The sequence below is a fragment of the Ananas comosus genome, linkage group 7 (assembly GCF_001540865.1).
Source record: "Ananas comosus cultivar F153 linkage group 7, ASM154086v1, whole genome shotgun sequence".
NCBI lineage: Eukaryota > Viridiplantae > Streptophyta > Magnoliopsida > Poales > Bromeliaceae > Ananas > Ananas comosus.
The window spans coordinates 14607389-14626899 of NC_033627.1; the positions used below are offsets into that span (position 1 = coordinate 14607389).

Sequence of the window (19511 nt, forward strand, 5' to 3'; positions counted from 1 at the left end):
TAAAAGTTCGGATAAAATTAATTAATTCAAAAATAGAAGAGGTTGAAGACTAATTAATTAGGCCTAATTATAGAGAAGAGATCTTATTAGGCCTAATTATAGAGAAGAGATCTTATTACCGCATAAAACGGGTGGAGGGTTCGCGCTGTACCAACTCGACGAGTCAGACCCGCACCCGCCAGCCTTAATGATGCGTACTTTGGCAGTTCCGCTTCCGCATAAACCCGCGCGTGGCCAAATCTTAGCGGATCCGTGTGAGGCACGTGACCCGCCAAATCCTCCAACAGCACCCATAAATTTTTATATGCGTATACGACGACGCTCTGATAAGTCTTACCCAACGAATGTCGGATTCTTACCCGCGTACAGCGTATCGTGCAAGATTGAACAAATATTAATTTATTTACTCCCCTCTCCCCTCCTCCGTCCCATTTTCGTTCCATTTTATTTAATTATTATTATTATTACTACTTACTATAAAACGCAAGCGATCCTAAACCCACTTCTGGAGCTCCTCTGTCCCGAAGAGCTCGGCACATCTCGATCGGTTAGCAATGGCGAAGGACGAAACCCTAACCCTAACCCTAACGGAGAGCGTGCGGGTGAACGGGTCCCCGGCGGTGGCGAGCCTGGGGGCGGATGGGACTCTGCGGTGGCGCAGCGAGGGCGGGGCGGGGGAGCGGTGTGTGACGTTGGAGAAGGAGGTGTTGGGGCTGGAGGCGGAGGGGAGGACGATAACTGTTAAGGCCTTCGGCGCGGCGGAGGCGAAGGTCGTCTCCTGCTGCGGCGGAGGAGGCAGCGGCGGCGTGGGCAGGGCGAGGAGGGATTACGTGCTCGAGATGCCCTCCGATGAGTCCGCGGCGCGGTGGAGCGCCAGGTTGAGCGATCGTATCAATTTGCTTGGTAGAATTCGTCTCCCTATTTGCTTCTGATCAGAATTTTTTTTCTCCTTTTTTTTTGGGTTTAGAAAGGGATTTAATCCGAATTTTGCTCTTTTTACTATTTATTTTCCGTTTTATCCTTTGATCTTGTGTGATTAATTACACAAAGATATTTTTTTGGAGGGGGGACCTTCGGAGAAGAACAGTGTACGTTCATTTAACGGTGGTTGGTGGTCATATCTGGCGGTGTCGAGAAAAGTTTTCAGTTTGGTTAAAAATCATTAAAATCTCAACTATTTTGTCACTGTAGCATCAAATTGGGATGGTGTTAGGTGAAAATCACAAAAATCGCGATTAATTTACTTTGTTGTTGATTTGCTAACTACACTAATGATTATCCCTTAAATTTTCCTTCTATTTTTATTTTGATGCTCTCTAGGTGATGGTTGTTTTTCTTATAAAACTGTCCCTAAGGATTCATCAAATGAAAATGGTAGTTTGTCCTGGAATGCTCTCTTGTATTTAATAGGATTTAATTTTGTCGATAAAATAATTCTCCGAAGTTATGTGCTCACAAAGCACTCACCCATTCATCTTATCATAACTTGGAAACATTTTTCCTTTTGCAATTTATAATGAATTCATATCATTGTTTTTATCGGTACTATCTTAATCAGATGATTTCTTTTTACTGGGCCACCTGATTGTTGATTATAAGTTACTCTGTTTTCTCTTTCTCTCCTTGTGTAACAGACCGGCCAAAACGGCTGTTTATTATTGTAAATCCATTTGGTGGAAAGAGATGTGGACGAAAAATTTTCCAAACAGAAGTTATGCCACTCCTCGAAGCTGCTGGTATCCTTTTTACCATGCAAGGTTGGTAATCTTGCAACCTCTGTCTCTCCGTTTATGTGTTATTCTTAGAGCAACCTCTCTCTCTCTCTCTCTCTCTGTATGTGTTATTCTTAGTCCTTATTAGGTTGTTGGTGAGATATTAACTTACACTTATTCTTGAACTTCACTTCCAGAAACAAAGTATCAGCTCCATGCACAAGAAATTGCCCACTCTTTGGATCTTATGAAATATGATGGCATCGTATGTGTCAGCGGTGATGGTGTTCTTGTGGAGGTTAGTAATATATAAATGTATCCTGCTTGAAAGTTTGTTGACGTTTGAGTTTTGTTTGGATTATCTGGTGGAAGTTGACTTTGTTGGAAGCAACACCACCAATCTGTTCATTTTGTTAGAAACTTGGGAAATGATGCTCCTTATTTTACATGTTTACTATATGCACTAATTTTATGAAAAATTGTAGAATAATGTGACTAACTGTATGATGCGGGTTTGAAAGCTGCGAGAGCCTTGTAATGTGAGAAATTATTGTGATTGTTTTGCTCTGTTTTTCACATTTCATGATCTACCTTTTTTTAGCAGCACCTTGGTATAGCATCACTAAAATTTACTTCAAGTAACCATCCTTAACTATGTCTGTTGACAAACAGCATGGACTTGGCCCATCCCAGATTGTTCCGAGCTTGACCACCGATTGCTTCCGATTTGAACTAGTGCTTAACTGAGCATGCTTAGTTGTTTGTGTCATTTAAAGATCTTTATCATCTTGTACATTTTATTGGTCCCTCTTTTTTTCATTTTCTTCTCTCTCTCTCTCTCTCTCTCTCTCTCCCAATTTAATTACGTATTTTGCAATTATAGGTAGTCAATGGTTTACTGCAAAGGGAAGACTGGGACACTGCAATAAAGGTCCCGCTTGGGATTATTCCAGCTGGTAGGAATTTTCAACACATAATTACTGCTAAGTTGGTATTTTACAGTTAATGTTAGTTCAGGACTTCATAGCAGTGTTCTTAAAGGTGCTAATAAGCCTGATTGCATGATTTATGAACTTTTCCAAATTCCAAGTTCACTGTTTCTAATCATGCCATCCTTTTATTAATTCAAGTGGCCTCTGCGTGCAAACCAAGAAAGTGCATAAGTTTTGTTTTGTAACAAACAACTGGCTTTTATTAAACCTCATCAAAGAAAGAATAAATAATCAAAGTGATAGGCAGAACTCATGCAGAATCCTACTTCATTAGTCAAATCTTTGCTGTTTCAAGCTCAAGAGTTGATTTTCGTGTCTCTCCAATGTAAACTGCTCGCTAGTTTGACCCTATATGAACCTACTACTGACCTATTCAAGCAGGTTCACTGCAGCCATCCTATATTCTATTAGTTAGCTAGATTGGCCTGATTTGACCAATTCTGTTCCTTTAATTTGGGGGTAGCCTACTCCACGTTTTTAGGTTTCAATAGTACTTCTAGTACTCGGATCTAACTGTGGTTTACTTATCTAATATCTGGATTTTCCTGACTCTCCTTATTTATCCAAAGTCCATGAAAAATACTATTGAATAAATAAATCTCTGACAGTCTTGCAGTTTCATTACTTGTTTTCAACGTAAAAGGAGAATTCCCACTTTAATACTGGAGGGAACATCTGTAGTTGCTTGAGTAGATGAGTGATTAATACTAACCACTTTGAGAGTTGCATGCAGAAATTCTAGGCACTGATGTAATGGAACATGTCAAAAGTTTATGATTGCATTTCCATATATATCATTTCCGTATATATAGGCATCAATTTTATTTCTGTTCTGCTGCTTTTTGGAATAAGATATGATTTGTTTTTATATCTTCGCTTTTTCCTCGTTTTTGCAATTTGTTGTCCTGTTGGTGAATCCTCTAACCCATATTGCTGGAAGAAAATACTTACACATGCATTGCCATCTGCTGTATATGAGCGAGTGTTGTTGTCAAATGTTATGCAGGTACAGGGAATGGCATGGCAAAATCACTTTTGCATTCAGTTGGTGACTTATACTCGGTACCTAATGCTGTATTTGCCATTATCCAAGGTCATATTTTGCTTCGAGATGTAATTTTTTAGTTCATCCAAATGCCAAATGTTCAAAATGTTGCCATATCTTTGTACAGTATTTCTTTAAAAGACAATTGCTTTTCTATCGTACAGGTCACAAGCGCTCTCTTGATGTTGCTTCTGTTGTGCAAGGAGGAACAAAGTTTTTTAGCGTCTTGATGCTTACATGGGGTATGCAAGATAGTTGGAGTGACGTAGATACTTTTAATGTTGGAGTGACATAGATACTTTTAATCAAAATATCTATATGATCATCCTCTAGAGTTAGTATACTTATCATTTATCATTTTGCAGAAAACTTTTGTATTTTTATGTTTAAAATTCAGTTCATCAAAACACAGGTTTGATTGCTGATATTGATATTGAGTCAGAGAAATATAGGTGGATGGGAAGCGCTCGTCTTGACTTTTATGTAAGCTTCTTATACGAGGCTTTCTTTACCATCTCCGTCTCTGTTACTCGTGCCCATGATTATTTGCTCTAATGTTGTTTCAGTCTCTTCTGCGGATAATGAACTTGCGAAAGTACAGTGGGCTTGTTCAGTTTGTGCCTGCACCAGGATATGAAGGATACGGCGAACCAATAAAGCAAATTGACTACCACAAGGATGAAACCACCTGCTCCCAAGAAGGACAAGAAAGTAATGTCGAAGCCCAAACACAGGGTTACCCAGGCCCTCAGATTGATTTTCAAACTACAGAGTGGAGGGCCCTTGATGGCCCGTTTATCTCTGTCTGGATTAACAATGTGCCTTGGGCCAGTGAAAACGTCATGCCCGCGCCTGATGCAAAGGTAATTTTCCTTTTGTTTTTCAATTGCAATGATTCTTCTCGTTCTGCTTTTGACCTGTCCTCAACTGTCTATCACATGTATTTTTATCTTCATATGTATTAGTTGCTGTATTGTGACTATACTGTATCAATAGTTAACATAAAATAATATGTTGTATATAAATGTTATATATTTCGGATGAGATGGTTGATTTACTTTATGCTATAAACAAGGGACATTATAAATGCTACTTTTATTTGTATGAGAAATTTATGTTAGTCTAGTGCTTGATGTTTCTTATGTGCCATAAGAGTCTCGTCTGCTTTATTGCAGTTCTCAGATGGCTACCTTGATGCGGTCATAATCAGAGACTGTCCAAAGTCGGCCCTCTTAGATCTGATGTTAAAGATAAGTGATGGGAGTTATGTCAAATCGCCCTACGTCACGTACCTCAAGGTGAGTACTTTGCTCGACAAGTTAGTTTATTGTCTCACCACCATTCTAGTCTGTAAAATGAATGATCTTCTGCATGAGATGTTTCTTTGATCTTTTGAGGGAAAAAAATCATACTTTTGCTCATTAAAATTTCCTTTCTGGGTAAAAGGGATAAAAGGGCCTTTTGTTACACTCTGAATTGGATGTGTAAGCACTTGTAGCATTCAGGAGAGGCAGGCTGGCTTTCTGGAACAGTTGAGCTTCTGCCTGTAATTTCCCTGCAGTAGTTGTCGACCCAGCTTCCAACCATTTTAACTATAGTGCATAGTTATATCTGGGATTGTGGTATTAAAGTAAGTAGAGCAAAAGAGCAAGTTAAAAACGTGTCATTTTTATATGAATGTGAGTATATTGAAGCCTAAATATGATTAGTGAATTCGGGATAACACAGATGACCTGTGGTGCCAAGGGAGTTACAAAAAAGAATATCCAGGCTTGATGTAAAAGGCATTAGCCATGGGTAGATGGCAGTCAAACATTCTTCATAAATTTTATACAACTCTAGTGCAACACTATTTCATCTAATTTAATAGCTGCAGTTGAACCTCAAATTTGAATCTTGTGCTACTTTTAAATTATCATAAAATTTGCAGTGCTTGAACCCCCACTCAATGTTCTACAGGTGAAGGCTTTTCGCTTGGAGCCAGGTCGGCGGGTGGGGAATCCTGATAAGGGCGGCATCGTCGACTCTGACGGAGAGGTGATTGCGAGAGGCGACAGATTTCACGACCGCAGCCAACACGAGAATCTGATGGCTTATGGTCCTCCTATTCAGATGACAGTAGATCGGGGTTTGGCTACCATATTCTCTCCTGCTCGATGAGTCTTCTTTTCCTCTTATTCTTTACCTTTCGTTCTCTCTGTTAGTTGCTTCAAGTGGGTACTCTAATGATCATGTATTCCTGTATGTACATAACTAATGGTGATCAAGATGCTCGCGTATTCAAACTGGCCCAAAAACATCTGTTACGCTAATATCCCAAACAAAACCCTTTAATTCTGACCTCTGAAGGGCACGAATTTGTGGAACATGTGCGCGCACTTTTTAAATGCTTATTCAGACATGCACAGTTGGGCGTGAATGTAGACGCATGTGAGTGCAGATAACCTAAATTTCTTTGCCGGATCACAAAAAACCAACGATATGATGTGTGGATGCTTGTAAAGTAGTAGGCCTCAACTTTATATTTCTTTAATGGAAACTTTTTTATTATATTTGTTTGTTAATTATCTTAGTCATTTATATCTGCAATAAAAGTTAGTATCTTTATTTGATATTAATTATTAACCTAATTATTATTAATAGAATTGACATTTGGCTTTTATTTGAATGTGTTATTAGTTAAGAGTCATATAACTTTTGATAGGTAGAATTTTTGAGTTAGCTGTCTCAAATAACTGAAAGTAAATTTAGGGGGGAGAAAAAGAAGTAAATAAAAATAATTAATTAAAAAGTAAAGCTGAGGAAGCCTACCTCAAAAGACAATATATATAATTGAGGTGTCTTCGTGCACTTCCTTGCGAAGAGAGGACAAAAAGTAAGAGTTGCACAGTAGGAAATCACCAGATCTCAGATCTCAGCCGTCCAACTTAACAGTGATCGGAGGCGAACGATCCTGATTAACTAACTGTAGCCTGGGGTAGCGCACCGAGTCAATACAATGTTCTTGGACGCAGTTGTCCAACTCAGCAGACAGCTGTCGCACAGTGATTGGTGGAACTCATGAACGGTGTTGGTGGCCATGCATGGGATCCGCGTGCCGTGGGCGTGGAAAGCGTGGGACGGTTTAGTTACGTGCCTGCACCACTGCATGAACGCGACGACGCATGTATTATTATTACTATTATTACTATTATTATTATTATTATTATTTATTTATTTTTAATACTTTGCGTAATAAAGGGACAAAGAGATGGAGAGGCGTTACGTTAGACGTGGACACTGGTAAAGGAGGGTTAAAACTTAAAACACAAGCACAGTTAAAAGCGCGCGTTTCAGTTTTCCTTTTTCAATTAATTTCTTTTCCACTTTTTAGATTTGAATTAAATCAACTATCAATTTATTACTACTAGTTAATTTCATCATCCGAAGATTGTTTAAAATAGTTTAAATTAAATATAATTAAAATATCAAAAGGTTTCGCCCAAAAGAAGAATAGTTAAAGCGTGTGTTTCAAAGATATCGAAAAGTTCAGGGGGCTCTCTGCTCTCTACACAATTCTTTTTTTCAAAAAAAAACAAAAAAATCGTGAAATGGATCCGTCGATTGCTGCCGTTGGTTTAAGATGAGATCTGCGCCGTCCATGTTGCGGATTAGACGATCCAAGAGCGCAGAATCAATCCCAGCTGGGGCGTCCGCACGGGGAGTTATGTGGGGAGACTGAGGAATGCGCATAGCGTGTGGGTATTCGTTCGACGAAAACGACGAGGACGGTAAAAAAGTGTCGGTTAAATGGAGAGAAACGAACGAGCTTTGGGTACGGTCACCGCCGCGGTGAGAATAAGATCGGTCTCTGTCTCGCTCACCGCATCCCACCACGTATGTACCTAACGCAGCGTTGAACATGCGCACACGCCATCTGCATGGTTTAATTTGTTAATGACGTCCATGTATTGTCCGGTCCCTTAAGTTATTAAGCAAAAAATATTTACCTTTTGCGTTAACTAATTGCTCGGTTATGTTTACGTCGATGCTTCTTTGCCTTGGCTAATATTCGGTATATAAATTCTTTTTTACTATTTTCAAATGTAGAGAGCTTAGTGTGAGTGCTTCTAAATCTGTGACCGTTTAAAATTAATCACTTATTTTTTTAATTGTTTATCTCTATGTGCCTAAATGACACTTAGGCAGAAGCTTCTCGTTGGAGCTTATCTGTTAGATATTCTTATAGATTTACAATAGAAGTATTCGCAATATATATATATTCCCAAGAAAACTTTTGCATAGAATAAATGTTAGGGGCTTGACAGAGGATAAGTGCAATAATTAGTACCACAAAAAATACCTAACTTCAGAGACCTTAATTATCTTAGTATAAGATACTACTTCCAATTTATATAAAAACACTATATTAATTAGCATAGTATTTATATTATATATATTTCTATATTAATTTTTTTATGTACATTAACGTATACATGTATACCACGATATTTAAGATATATATACAGGTCGAAGGCCTTTGAAGCCTTCAAACAGCCACTATATAATCATCAAACTAAGATAAACATAATGATCAGATCAAATAAGCTTAAAATTAAGAGCAACCATCGTGCGCTTGCTTATTTATATATGTATAATAGATAAAATAGATCTCCACTAGTTACAAGTCTAAAATGGCTGTTACTTAGTTTATAATGGCTCATGCGTTCTAATCTCCCCAAATCCCTTTTTCATTTAATGTTAAAAAATTTCAGTCTACATATATATTTTAAATATAAGTCTATGCTATGAAGGATCTGTTGAAATATTATAATAATTAAGCTCATAAGTGATCATAAAAAATATATATATATATGTATATACATGCCGAATAAGAAACAATTAATTTGTGCGTGGCTCACATGTCATACATGCAAGAAAAATTTACATATATATACGAGAGTTACCTAATTAAAAAAAAAAAAAAAAACATGTCTCATTTCGAGGAAAAAAGAAACTAGAAAAAACGTGTTGCTATGGTCTTCTCTCATTAAATAAGGAATGGTCACCAATATTTGTCGTCACTGATCCATCTTAAAGCACGTAAATAACTTAGTTGTGTTACATATCGAGATCCCCTTATTCCAAATAGAAAGGGCAAGTGAATTAAGTTAGCATATATAAAGCTAAACCTATTTATTAAATTTGGTAAATTTTAGTCAATAAATAATTATTTAAATTTAATAATATTCATATATTTTCCTTAATATTAAACTTAGCTGTACTAGCTAGTTACATCATCTAGCTAATCGAAAGAAACTTTTTAACATTTTCTTTTTAAGGAAGTTGATATTAACAATATGAGTTAAAACATTTTATATATAATATATGTGTCTGCACATGAAGTAACAAAATTAACTATGCAGCATAACTTCTTAAACTGAGACCATTTCAAATTTTATCAGTTTTAATTTAATTCAAAGTTTTTTACTAATAAAATTATATTTTCTCCTAAAACTGAAAGTTTCATTACCTATTGTCGACTGATAATCGAGGAAATGGCTAGAGCATTAATTATTTTGATGAAGTTATGATTAAACATGAACTCAATATCTAACTCATCTGTAATTTATCAAATACAAAAAATTTACCTAAATTAAAAAAAAAATTAGAGGTTAAGAAGAATTAAAATATCAGCACTATAATTAAAATATACGGACCTATTTCAAGTTTACATAAACTTGCAGGGTTCTCATCCATTTTCACAGAGTTTACACGATGTAACCGATGCGGGTGGTGACCACATCGCTAGTGAGAGCGTAGCATATGGAGGCAGCGACGACGCATGGACAAACGAAGTCGGGAAACGCCGTTTTATATATCGCGTCTCCAAAACCTTCCCCAATACCTACCCCAGCACTAATTACTACCCCTCTTAGTCTCTTATATATAAATAAATAAACATAATATTCCTTTCTCTCTTTCTCTCTCTCCTTTTATAAGCGCCCTCTTATTGTTGTTTCCACCCACTCTCGATTGCCATCCAACTCCCCCCTAAACCCCCATCCTCTTCCCTCTTCCTCTCTTCGTAGAGGCGACGAGGAAACCCCAAAAGGAGAACCCTTAATTCCTCTCCCACCTACGTTCCGTGCGAGGGATCGCGCTTGGCTCCGCCGCCGCCGCCGCCGCCATGTCGTCGCCGCAGACTCCGGCGGCGGTGGCGGCGCCGCCCAAGATCTGCTTTAACACCCTCTGCAAGGAGAAATTGGAGGCGACGTGGAGGAAGGGGTGGCGCCTCCGCTCCGGGAGCTACGCCGACCTCTGTGCACGTTGCTTGTACGCTCTCTCTCTCTCTCTCTCTCTCTCTCTCTCTCTCTCTCTCTCTCTGTAGAGCTCATATTCCTGTTCTACGTACTCTTTCTCGTTTTGATCGTTCGAATAGATTGATGATTTGGCCTAGCTGCGTCATTTTGCTTCTTCTCCATGTGGGATTCGTCCTTGTTACTCGATTTGTGCCATTGAATTGGTCCACTCGAAGCTAAGAGGCTTTAAAACCCTACTTTCGTGTTTGAAAGTTTAGCGGGCATTTTTATGCTCTATACACTGTAATTAATACTTTGTTTTGAGTAGTTTTGTCTCAAAGATTGCAAATTGGGATTTTGGATGGTTTGTAGGGTGCAAAATTTTGGTTCTCGAACTGTGATAATGGGAGATATTTGGAGAAACTTAGATCTTTTTATTATAGTGCACGTGCATTTATTATCGATCCTTGAGTGGGCCTTTGATGCTTTCGTGTCTGTGTTTGTGCCCTACTTTTAGTTGCACGTATGAGCAAGGCATGTTCTGCGAGACGTTTCATTCGGATGTTGCTGGTTGGAGAAACTGCGAGACATGTGGGAAGGTAAGAGAAGAATTTCTCCTTTTTATTTTCAGTTATATTCAATCTTGTAATATTATTAACCAAATCTCTCTGTGTTTTTCGTCAATATAGTTTGTTAAAAAACACTTTGTGTTGGGGCTATTTGATTGCGGCAAGAATTAGTTTTGCTGTATAAATACCTGTACTCAAAGAGCTGCTTTAATTGAGCACAAAAACACCTAAAGAGATATATAGTGAAGCTGCTGTTAGTTGCTAGTTGTTAGTTGTATACCTTCTCTAACTGTTTCTTCTTTTCTTTTTCCTTTTTTGTTTTTTGTGTTTGCGCGTGCGTGTGTGTTTGTGTGTGTGTGTGCAGAGGGTGCATTGTGGGTGTATAGTCTCGTTTCATACTTACGCACTTCTTGATACTGGTGGTGTTGACTGCATAACATGCGCCAGGAAATCCTTCGTGCTGGTAATATATAAAAGCGAACTACTTCAGTTATTATTGGTTGTAAGCTCTTATATTCTTTTACTTGCATAGTTCTTACATGTCACTATTCTCCGTTCACTTAATTTCTGTTTCAAGCCTTTATGACTACGTGTTTAAATTTAATAAATTTTTCTCCTTCGACAATTGTTGGTATTGAAGCTGCTGCCTTTGAAGGTACCCTTGATTTTCTTATCTAGACTAATAAACATTCCATCAAAATGGTTATCCTTCTTTTTCCCTTGTTAATCCATATACAAAGTGAAGTCCTTTAGGAGGAAAACACATTTAAGTTGTTTTTCATTAGGTTCGCCCAGGGTACTCTTTTCCCCTTTATTGTAGTCCCTTATTTCATTTTTTGGAAGCTTAAATTTGTACTGAGAAATTAGGGACGAATGATACAATTGTACAACATAGATGAATAGAACAAAAGGATTTCTTCTTTTTTTTTATAGCCAGCCCTTAATGCAGCGGATGTATGTGTCCTTATGCAGTCTCTTAGATGTTTCTGCATAAAAGTTTTCTCTTCATAGCTTCCTTGACTCCCTTCGCTTCTAATTCTCATGCTCTTTTGCAGACACCAAACCAGATGCTTCACGTAAAAAATTGGAAACCGCCAACTGGCCCATTTCCTGGCCATTGGATGTGGAATGCATCTAGCAAATTGCAACAGCGGTTGCAATATGAGTTTGACAGACCTAGCAATATTGAGAAATCTATTCCTGGAATCCGATCTTCTATTTCTGCACAAGAGAAGAAATACGAAGATCTTCAGGAGAGAATAACATCTAGCACCCAAAATAACCAAATTATACGAGAAAGATATGCTAATGGGGATCCTTCTTTCTCATGCAATATATATCATAGAGATGATGGGAATCCGACTGCAGGGGAAAATGATCCTACATCTAAAGGATTGATTTCTGACCCTTGCTTGGGCTCTTCGTCTGGAGTTAACCCCGAAAAACACCCAAATTTTCTAAAAGAGGATTCTTCGCCCGTGCTGCTTGGCTTGGCTGCGCAGTTCTCATCGCCTTCTAATGGAGGGAAGGACGCACCCAGGGCTGTGCCAGCTCAGCCACAAAGGCAAGTAGCTGCTGCTTCTTCACAGAAGCAGTTTTACTCTCACAATGCAGTTGATGTCGAAACTCAAGGCCAGATCCGGAATGGAAGGCCTCGGATGGATGCAAGGGCGCGTACTCAACTACTTCCTCGATATTGGCCTAGAATTACAGATCAGGAACTACAACAAATAACTGGAGAGTATCCTTTCTTCCTAAGTCATGAGTATAACATTAATCTGCATGCATTGTATTTGTTATTCTCTTTTAAAATATTTCATCAGAATATCCCCAGCTCGGATGGATGGATTTGTGGTCAATTAGCGAGCATATTTTCTTCCTAATTTATCTCAATTTCTTCTTAACTATAGTTCTAGTTCAAATTCCGTCATCACTCCATTGTTTGAAAAGATGCTAAGTGCTAGTGATGCTGGCCGGATTGGGCGTCTTGTACTACCAAAGAAATGTGCTGAGGTTAGTCTTAGGTTTTATGGGAATTACAATATTACTTTATTCTATTTTCCTTCTGTCTTGAAGATCAAAGAATTTCTAGATCGTCTATACATATATATATANAGAAGTTTCAAATACTCTAGATCATATTTAACGGAGTGGATCGTCGATTCGAAAGCTCCATCATTGAAAACAACTTATGAGTACGAGGACTCCATTACTCATAATAGTATAGTAGCCATGGCCTATATATATACATATATATATACATATATATATATATATATATATATATATATATATATATATATATGTGCTCTAGTGTGACAGTAATTGTGGATCTAGAGTAACAAAATTGTAGAGGCAACTGCAGTCTCCATGGATGCTTGTGTTCTCCTTTTGCATCTTTCAACCAGGATGTTTGACTTTGTTTTTTAGTATTTTGGAAGAAACAGTTACTTTCTAGTTATGTTGTTTCTGTTTTCTGGAGAGTGAAATTTCTATTCATTTACAAGTAGCTGTTGGTGTAGACTAAGCTTTATTTATCTGTCTACCTGATAAATCACCGAGTGTGGATGTTGGGCCGATATTTCATTATGTTATTATATTGTGGCAGTTGCAGAAGTGTAATTTTCTTCTCAGTACAGAGCTTGACCTTTCTTTTTGGAGGCTTGAAATTAATTTATTGTTTTAAAATACGTATACTATTACATTTCTAGAACCACCCTTTTGGCTATTCAAACTTCTAATTGAATTCTTTCTTCTGAACCAAGGGTTAGAAAAATGCATTCTAACTGATAGAAATAAATTTTCATGAAAGAATGCTTGTGATTGTACAGGCATACTTTCCCGCAATAAATCAGCCGGAAGGCCTTCCTTTGAAAGTCCAGGATGCAAGTGGCAAGGAATGGGTATTTCAGTTTCGTTACTGGCCTAACAATAATAGCAGAATGTATGTCTTGGAAGGTGTTACACCTTGTATTCAGTCAATGCAGTTGCAAGCTGGTGATACAGGTTTCTCTCTCTCTCTCTCTCTCTCTCTCTCTCTCTCTCATATGCAAACATGCTCACCTACAAAGTTATGCTATAGCTCCCAACCTTTGAAGCCTTACTTTGTTCCATGATGCTTTTACGGCATAACTTATCTGTTGTTGGTAGAAAATTATCTTGCTATGTATTGTACCTACATGTTTCTAAGTTTTTCCCACTTAACCTTGTCATTTGCTGATTTACAATTTATGTCTCTAACATTATCTTGTTACTGTAATTAGACTATTATTTTTTTCATGCCCAGTTTCTCTTGTTTTTGACAACTAGCATTTGCTTGAAGGTTAATGTTAACAAGTGCAGAGAAGCTAATAGCTTTAGTTTGTTTTTTATTTCTTTTGAACTGTCAAATATAATTATACACTGGGATTTGAGTGTTTCCTTTTCCTTCGTGATTGGCAGTAACGTTCAGCCGAATTGATCCAGAAGGAAAGCTGGTCATGGGATTTAGAAAGGCCTCTAGTATCTCAGCAGAACAGGTTCGTATCAAATTTATAAATATGTTATTACATTGCATTTGTTACTACTTTCTAAGCTACTCAACAGTTGATGACACGATTAATGCTTTTGTGTGTGGAGTATACATGCTTTTTTTTTTTTTTTGTTTTTTTTGCTATTGAATCTGTTATATGTGGATCAAAATCTGCTTATGTGGAGACAAAATCTACTAGTGCAATTGAAATAATTATTGAAATATCAAATCCAATATCTAGGTCGATGACGTATTTCTAAATTTTAGATGATGGTTGTTAATTACAGAGTTGAAGTTCAAGCTATTTCTCCTCATCAATCTATGCTCTTATCTGAAAACCACTCGAATGTTATTAACAATGTCACATAGGATATATTGGTTAGGAAGGTGTGCTTGAGTTAGAGGTACAATTGGTGCTTTTAGTCGTAGTACTATGGCAATGTGTTAGACACCTTTTTTTTTTTGTTTCTTTGTATTAATGTTATCTTGTTTATATTTGCTATTAGGTATGATTTCCTTCTCTTATCAATTTGCAGAAGTATGGCCTCCTAGTTAGATTTTACTCCATTATTGCTAAGAATGCACTGTGAAAAGATGAAGTAGGCCTTTCTCATTTGAGGATTTCCTTTTTAATAAAAAATTTACATGGGCAGGACGCTCAAACTGTTAAGTCTGGTCCAGAGGGTGGGAATGAAAGCACTGGTGTGGACTCAAATGCAAACATCCCTCTTCGACCACCTAAAGGCATTATAGAATCAAGAAATCCTAGTAGTCATGGAGACCAGGCAACCTTGCCTAAGTTTGACAAAGGAGGATTTATACAAAAGGATGGACCTCTCGGAAAGTCTTCACATGGCCCTAGTAAAAGGAAAGGAAGCTCACTTGGTTCAAAGAGTAAACGTCTAAGGATTGAAAATGAGGACTCGATGGAGTTGAAATTGTCATGGGAAGAGGCTCAAGAACTGCTCCGTCCACCTCCTAACTCTGTTCCTTCTGTTGTTGTCATTGAAGGCCATGAATTTGAGGAATTCGAGGTATGTCACTCTGCTATTTTCATTTCACTAAGGCTTTAGAATGATTTCTTGTAATAGACATGTCAATCTCATATTATCTAAATAGATAAGGGTAGGTTTTTTGGGAGTTTTTGTTCTAGGCTGGTTATCCAAGCTTCTTTAACAATCTTTTATCTATTTGATGTGCAAAAGTAATTTGTTGCGAGTTATACAAAGATATATCTATTTTATTTTATGCGATGGGTATAAGAAAAGGATATCTTTTTTTCAAGTTACAGTAGGGGGATAATTTTCTGGTTAAATATCTAGTCGGTTGCTCAGATGTATGAAGCACGTCATGAGTAGAAGAACAAAAATACAATCCATTCTCACTTCAAAATATTGTGGTGCTTGTGGTAATAGGTGTTGAATAAGGACTTCTGCTGCTAGCTTTCAAGCAAGCCATAGGTCAACTTGGAAAGCTCCAAGTACCCTTTTTTTGTTGACATCAGATCAATACATGTTTGATTATTTTTTAGTTCAATATTTTGTTATACATGTTGATATTTGATTGCCTTATTGTTTATTTTTTTTTCGATTTCCAGTGGAAGTTTCTCTACTCGATATTCATAGGTAAACCTGTTGAGGTGAAAAGAAACTTGAATTAGCTGATAATCTTTCTTAATTTTCTTTACTTTTGCTAGATAGTATGTATTGTTTTCTTTGCACGTTAATGCACTTTACTGAGGACGGGAAGCTAAACTGTCAATATTAAACGTAACTAGTGTAATGTGAGCCGTCTTGCCTTGAAAATATATTCAGATATCGTTATGTTTAACTAGACGGTGCCCCCATTTCTTTGGCCTAGTAATTCGATGTCTAAATTCTATCACTGGTCATTATTGGTAATTGCAATATTCTTCTTATATTTTTCTTTGGATATTTCTGTACGTGCAATTGTTTGAGTAAATAGCAAATCTACTTGTTATGTTATGTTGACATTGATATCATGAACAGGAAGCACCAGTGCTTGGAAAGAGGACGTATTTTATTACAAACCTAGTCGGGTAACCTCTACATCCATAACTTTTAAACTAGAAAACTCTATTACAAGGTTGCATGCTAATGAGGAATATTTTGTTACAATTGAGGAATATTTTTGTTTTTTTTTTTGTATCAAATTCTATAAGAAAATTTTGACAAAAACAATTCATTTTTATGTGTGCTAACAAAGAAACTGTTGTTCATCAGTGATAGTCATCAATGGGCTCAGTGTGAGGAATGTTCAAAGTGGAGGAAGCTGCCTGTAGATGCGCTTCTGCCTTATAGATTTCTATGTTCTGACAACAAATGGGAACCTGAAAGGTGAACTGGGATTTTGACTGTCAAATATGAATTCTGTTCACACCTTGTCGCTAATACGTGTTCCAAAAATAGCTATTCTTGTTTTTCAATGATTAAGTTTATGCAAAACAGATGTTCCATGTCGATAGAGGTGCCATTTTATGGTAGAACTCTTCATGCTTTTCTGAAATTGTTGCAGCATGATGTGACTAGTGGCAAATTAGACATTTTTGCTTTTATGCATCCATGTGATGCTCATTTTCTTACCCTTTTCCATTCAAAACTCACGTGTTCTTTCTCTGTATTTATAGGTCCTCATGTTTATCTGCGCAGGAGTTAAGCCTGGAGCAGCTAGCCGAACTGATTCCTACTAAAAGTGGTACATTACACTTCATGCCTCTTTATTCTATTCTGTCTAACTAGTTCATTGTTTTTTGTACAACAATCCCTTTGTTGCTTCACTGGTGGATAGTCTGTGAACAAAAATGCTGGGATGAGTGTTTCGCTGCTAATAGGAAGAAGGGGAATAACTAAAACTGCCATCTATTTGAAGAAGGAATATTGATATAGGATTTTTTTTCTTTTTTAATTAAGTGGCATTACAATACTGGCCTGGTCTAGTGATGCCGAAGCCTTAGAATTTAAAGTGTGCATATTAAGTCGGTAAGAAACAAAAAATAAAAGTGATTCATATTAGAATTGCAGCAGCAACAAGTCTATACAGTTGCATAAAAACCATGTTTATTGATTATATGGTACCGTCATGTGGTAGCTATTGTAAGCAGAATTTACTTACTTGGTTATGGATCTATGGTAGTCGTGAAAGGTTTTGTTTGAGAACTGAATAGTCTGCACTCTGAGCCAAACTCTTAGAGGCACTATATGTTGGACTTGTTTAAGAAGAATTTTCCTAAATGAGTGATATGTAACCGTGGAAATGGGCCAGAATGCTAGACCACTCATTGCTTGTTTAAAATATTGTTGGGAGCGTCCAAGTTGGTTAATAACCTGGTTATGAAGAGTTAACAGCAGTGTGAAATGAGATGGAAAATGGCCTGTCGATTTCCGGAGAATATGTTGAATTGTAATTCCTTTTACGGCGAAGGTGATTATGTTTAACCAAATATATTTCTGCTACTTATTTTTTAATCACACTGCCTTCTGGGGATTGGTACAATGTTCCATTTCGGTATTTGAGTTTGGGAAATAAGTCAACATTCTTTTTGCATGTAGGGGAAGGCTGTGAGGAAGCCCTTATGCAGCATGTTATTGAAGTAGTAAGGAGCTTATAGTAACATCAATTCCTTTGCGAACTTGCAGGACCTTCGAGAAGGCCTAAAGTGAAGGTAGAAGCCGAGAACATTGAAGTTTCCGACGGGCTCGACACGCTGGCCAACCTGGCCATTCTGGGGGAGGCAGAAGCGGCTTTTCCGAGCAGCTCATCTGCCTCGCAGCAGCCGACTACAAAGCATCCGCGGCACCGACCTGGGTGTACGTGCATCGTGTGCATCCAACCCCCAAGTGGGAAGGGCCCAAAGCACAAGCAGACCTGCACCTGCAACGTCTGCTTAACAGTGAAGCGTCGCTTCCGGACCCTCATGCTCCGGCGTGAGAAGCGCCAGGAGGCAGAGACCGCTCGCAAGCAGCAGATGCAGAAAGAGCTGCAGCAGCAGCTTCTCCCTCCAGCCACTGGCGTGTTGCTGCCACAGCCCTTAGGGCATGATCCTTCATCAACTGGTAGCATTATTAACACCAACGGTAATGGCAATGGCGACGGCAACAGCGTCTCCCCTAAGAAAGTTGTTATGAGTAATGAAGGTCTTGCCGATGAGGTCTTGGAGCATAAGAAGGTGATGGTGCCGTTATCCTCTCCTCTTAAGGCCCAGATTGATTTGAACATACAGCCGGAGAGGGAGGAGGAGTCGTCGCCGAAATCGGATGCTTTAGGCATTATGAAACTTATACGGGATCCTGCCGCTTAAGACTGTTCTACGTGGCCTTGAAACAGGATACTAGGCTTCGGGCACACCTTGAAATAGGATACTCAGGCTTCGGGCATACTATAGTTTCCTGCTACCATCCTCCATGTTTGAGGTTTTAGTCGGAGAATGGTGGAGATGGTTGGCCTTACATGGATTCTCTTCTTGTTATTTAACCTCCTGTTGTTATGTTCATTTAATTGGGAAGATTGCTTAAGGTTTCTGTGAGTCCAGCTTGTGTAAGAGACAGCTAGTATCAGGCTTTCTGAATTTCACATGATAATTATGATAATTAATGGCTGGATGATTATATGTGGAAACTTGATGTGTAATTTTGTAATAGGCTTATATAACAAATTTGTTTTGATCAGTATTTGAACTTTGGTTTCTGTAGATGCTACAGCTGGGCTCTACTTTTTGCTAGCTGAAGTTGGAATTCCTTTCTCTTCCTCTTCCTCTTCCATGCACGGAAGGAGAATTTTCTGCTCCACCCTGATAGAAAGGGCGAACTCTTGTCAGTTTTACTTTTCGTAAGCAGCTCTCATATTATCCCAGTTGGGCCCCCAACATTGTCGTGTGCATTCAATTAAGCTCGTTCTGTTAAAGTAACCTGATAATGAAAATAGAAAGGGCCACGTGACAAAATTGAAAGGAGGTACTTGCTTAGAAACAAATAATAATAATAATAATAATAATAATTATTATTATTATTATTAAAAATTTAATTAAATAAAAAAAAATAAAAGTTTAGATGTTAAGTGAAAGATTTAGTAAAGAAGAAAGCGACACAGGGAGAGAGGCACCGCGCGAGGTGCGAGATTGTCGCACAGGTTGGACTAAACCCCTCAAGACTGAAAACTTTCTACTTTGGGTAAGTTACGAGACACGCCAAAAACGACTTTACCCGAAATAGAAAGTTTCCATTTTTTGACAAGAAGTTGCTGGGCCTGACGTTAAATGGGCCTTACGAGCTGCTGAGAAAAATCTGAACGGGCCGAAATGTAAAAACTGGGCCTCACCGAAGTTGGTGTGGACATTGATTTAGAAGGCCGGGCTGGGACAAATCCCAGCCCAAAATGGCACGGC

General features: G+C 38.0%; 2 protein-coding genes across 4 annotated transcripts; both read left to right on the top strand.

The window, feature by feature from the left end:
• On the top strand, positions 368-6299 carry LOC109713097 (sphingosine kinase 2-like). 2 transcript variants are annotated; one of them, XM_020237058.1, is made up of 10 exons: positions 368-903; positions 1635-1757; positions 1910-2010; positions 2596-2668; positions 3711-3797; positions 3914-3991; positions 4162-4232; positions 4316-4612; positions 4925-5047; positions 5709-6299. In XM_020237058.1, the coding sequence occupies exons 1-10, from the start codon at positions 555-557 to the stop codon at positions 5907-5909; spliced, it is 1503 nt and encodes a 500-aa protein (XP_020092647.1). In that variant the 5' UTR covers positions 368-554; the 3' UTR covers positions 5910-6299. The 2 variants fall into 2 exon arrangements, with proteins under 2 accessions (XP_020092647.1, XP_020092648.1); XM_020237059.1 differs by lacking the exon at positions 368-903 and adding an exon at positions 971-1374.
• Positions 9712-18804, top strand: LOC109712992 (B3 domain-containing protein Os07g0563300-like). 2 transcript variants are annotated; one of them, XM_020236894.1, is made up of 12 exons: positions 9712-10064; positions 10548-10629; positions 10964-11062; positions 11655-12340; positions 12510-12612; positions 13431-13605; positions 14041-14117; positions 14764-15144; positions 16120-16169; positions 16354-16467; positions 16758-16825; positions 17767-18804. In XM_020236894.1, the coding sequence occupies exons 1-12, from the start codon at positions 9919-9921 to the stop codon at positions 18426-18428; spliced, it is 2643 nt and encodes an 880-aa protein (XP_020092483.1). In that variant the 5' UTR covers positions 9712-9918; the 3' UTR covers positions 18429-18804. The 2 variants fall into 2 exon arrangements, with proteins under 2 accessions (XP_020092483.1, XP_020092484.1); XM_020236895.1 differs by having other exon boundaries at positions 12516-12612.

Coding starts and splice junctions, on each gene's coding strand:
- LOC109712992 (XM_020236894.1), top strand. CDS start 9,919: ATGTCGTCGCCGCAGACTCCGGCGGCGGTGGCGGCGCCGCCCAAGATC. Junction 11,063..11,654: donor CCAGGAAATCCTTCGTGCTG/GTAATATATAAA, acceptor GCTCTTTTGCAG/ACACCAAACCAGATGCTTCA. Junction 12,613..13,430: donor TACCAAAGAAATGTGCTGAG/GTTAGTCTTAGG, acceptor GTGATTGTACAG/GCATACTTTCCCGCAATAAA.
- LOC109713097 (XM_020237058.1), top strand. CDS start 555: ATGGCGAAGGACGAAACCCTAACCCTAACCCTAACGGAGAGCGTGCGG. Junction 1,758..1,909: donor TATCCTTTTTACCATGCAAG/GTTGGTAATCTT, acceptor CTTCACTTCCAG/AAACAAAGTATCAGCTCCAT. Junction 3,798..3,913: donor TGTATTTGCCATTATCCAAG/GTCATATTTTGC, acceptor TCTATCGTACAG/GTCACAAGCGCTCTCTTGAT.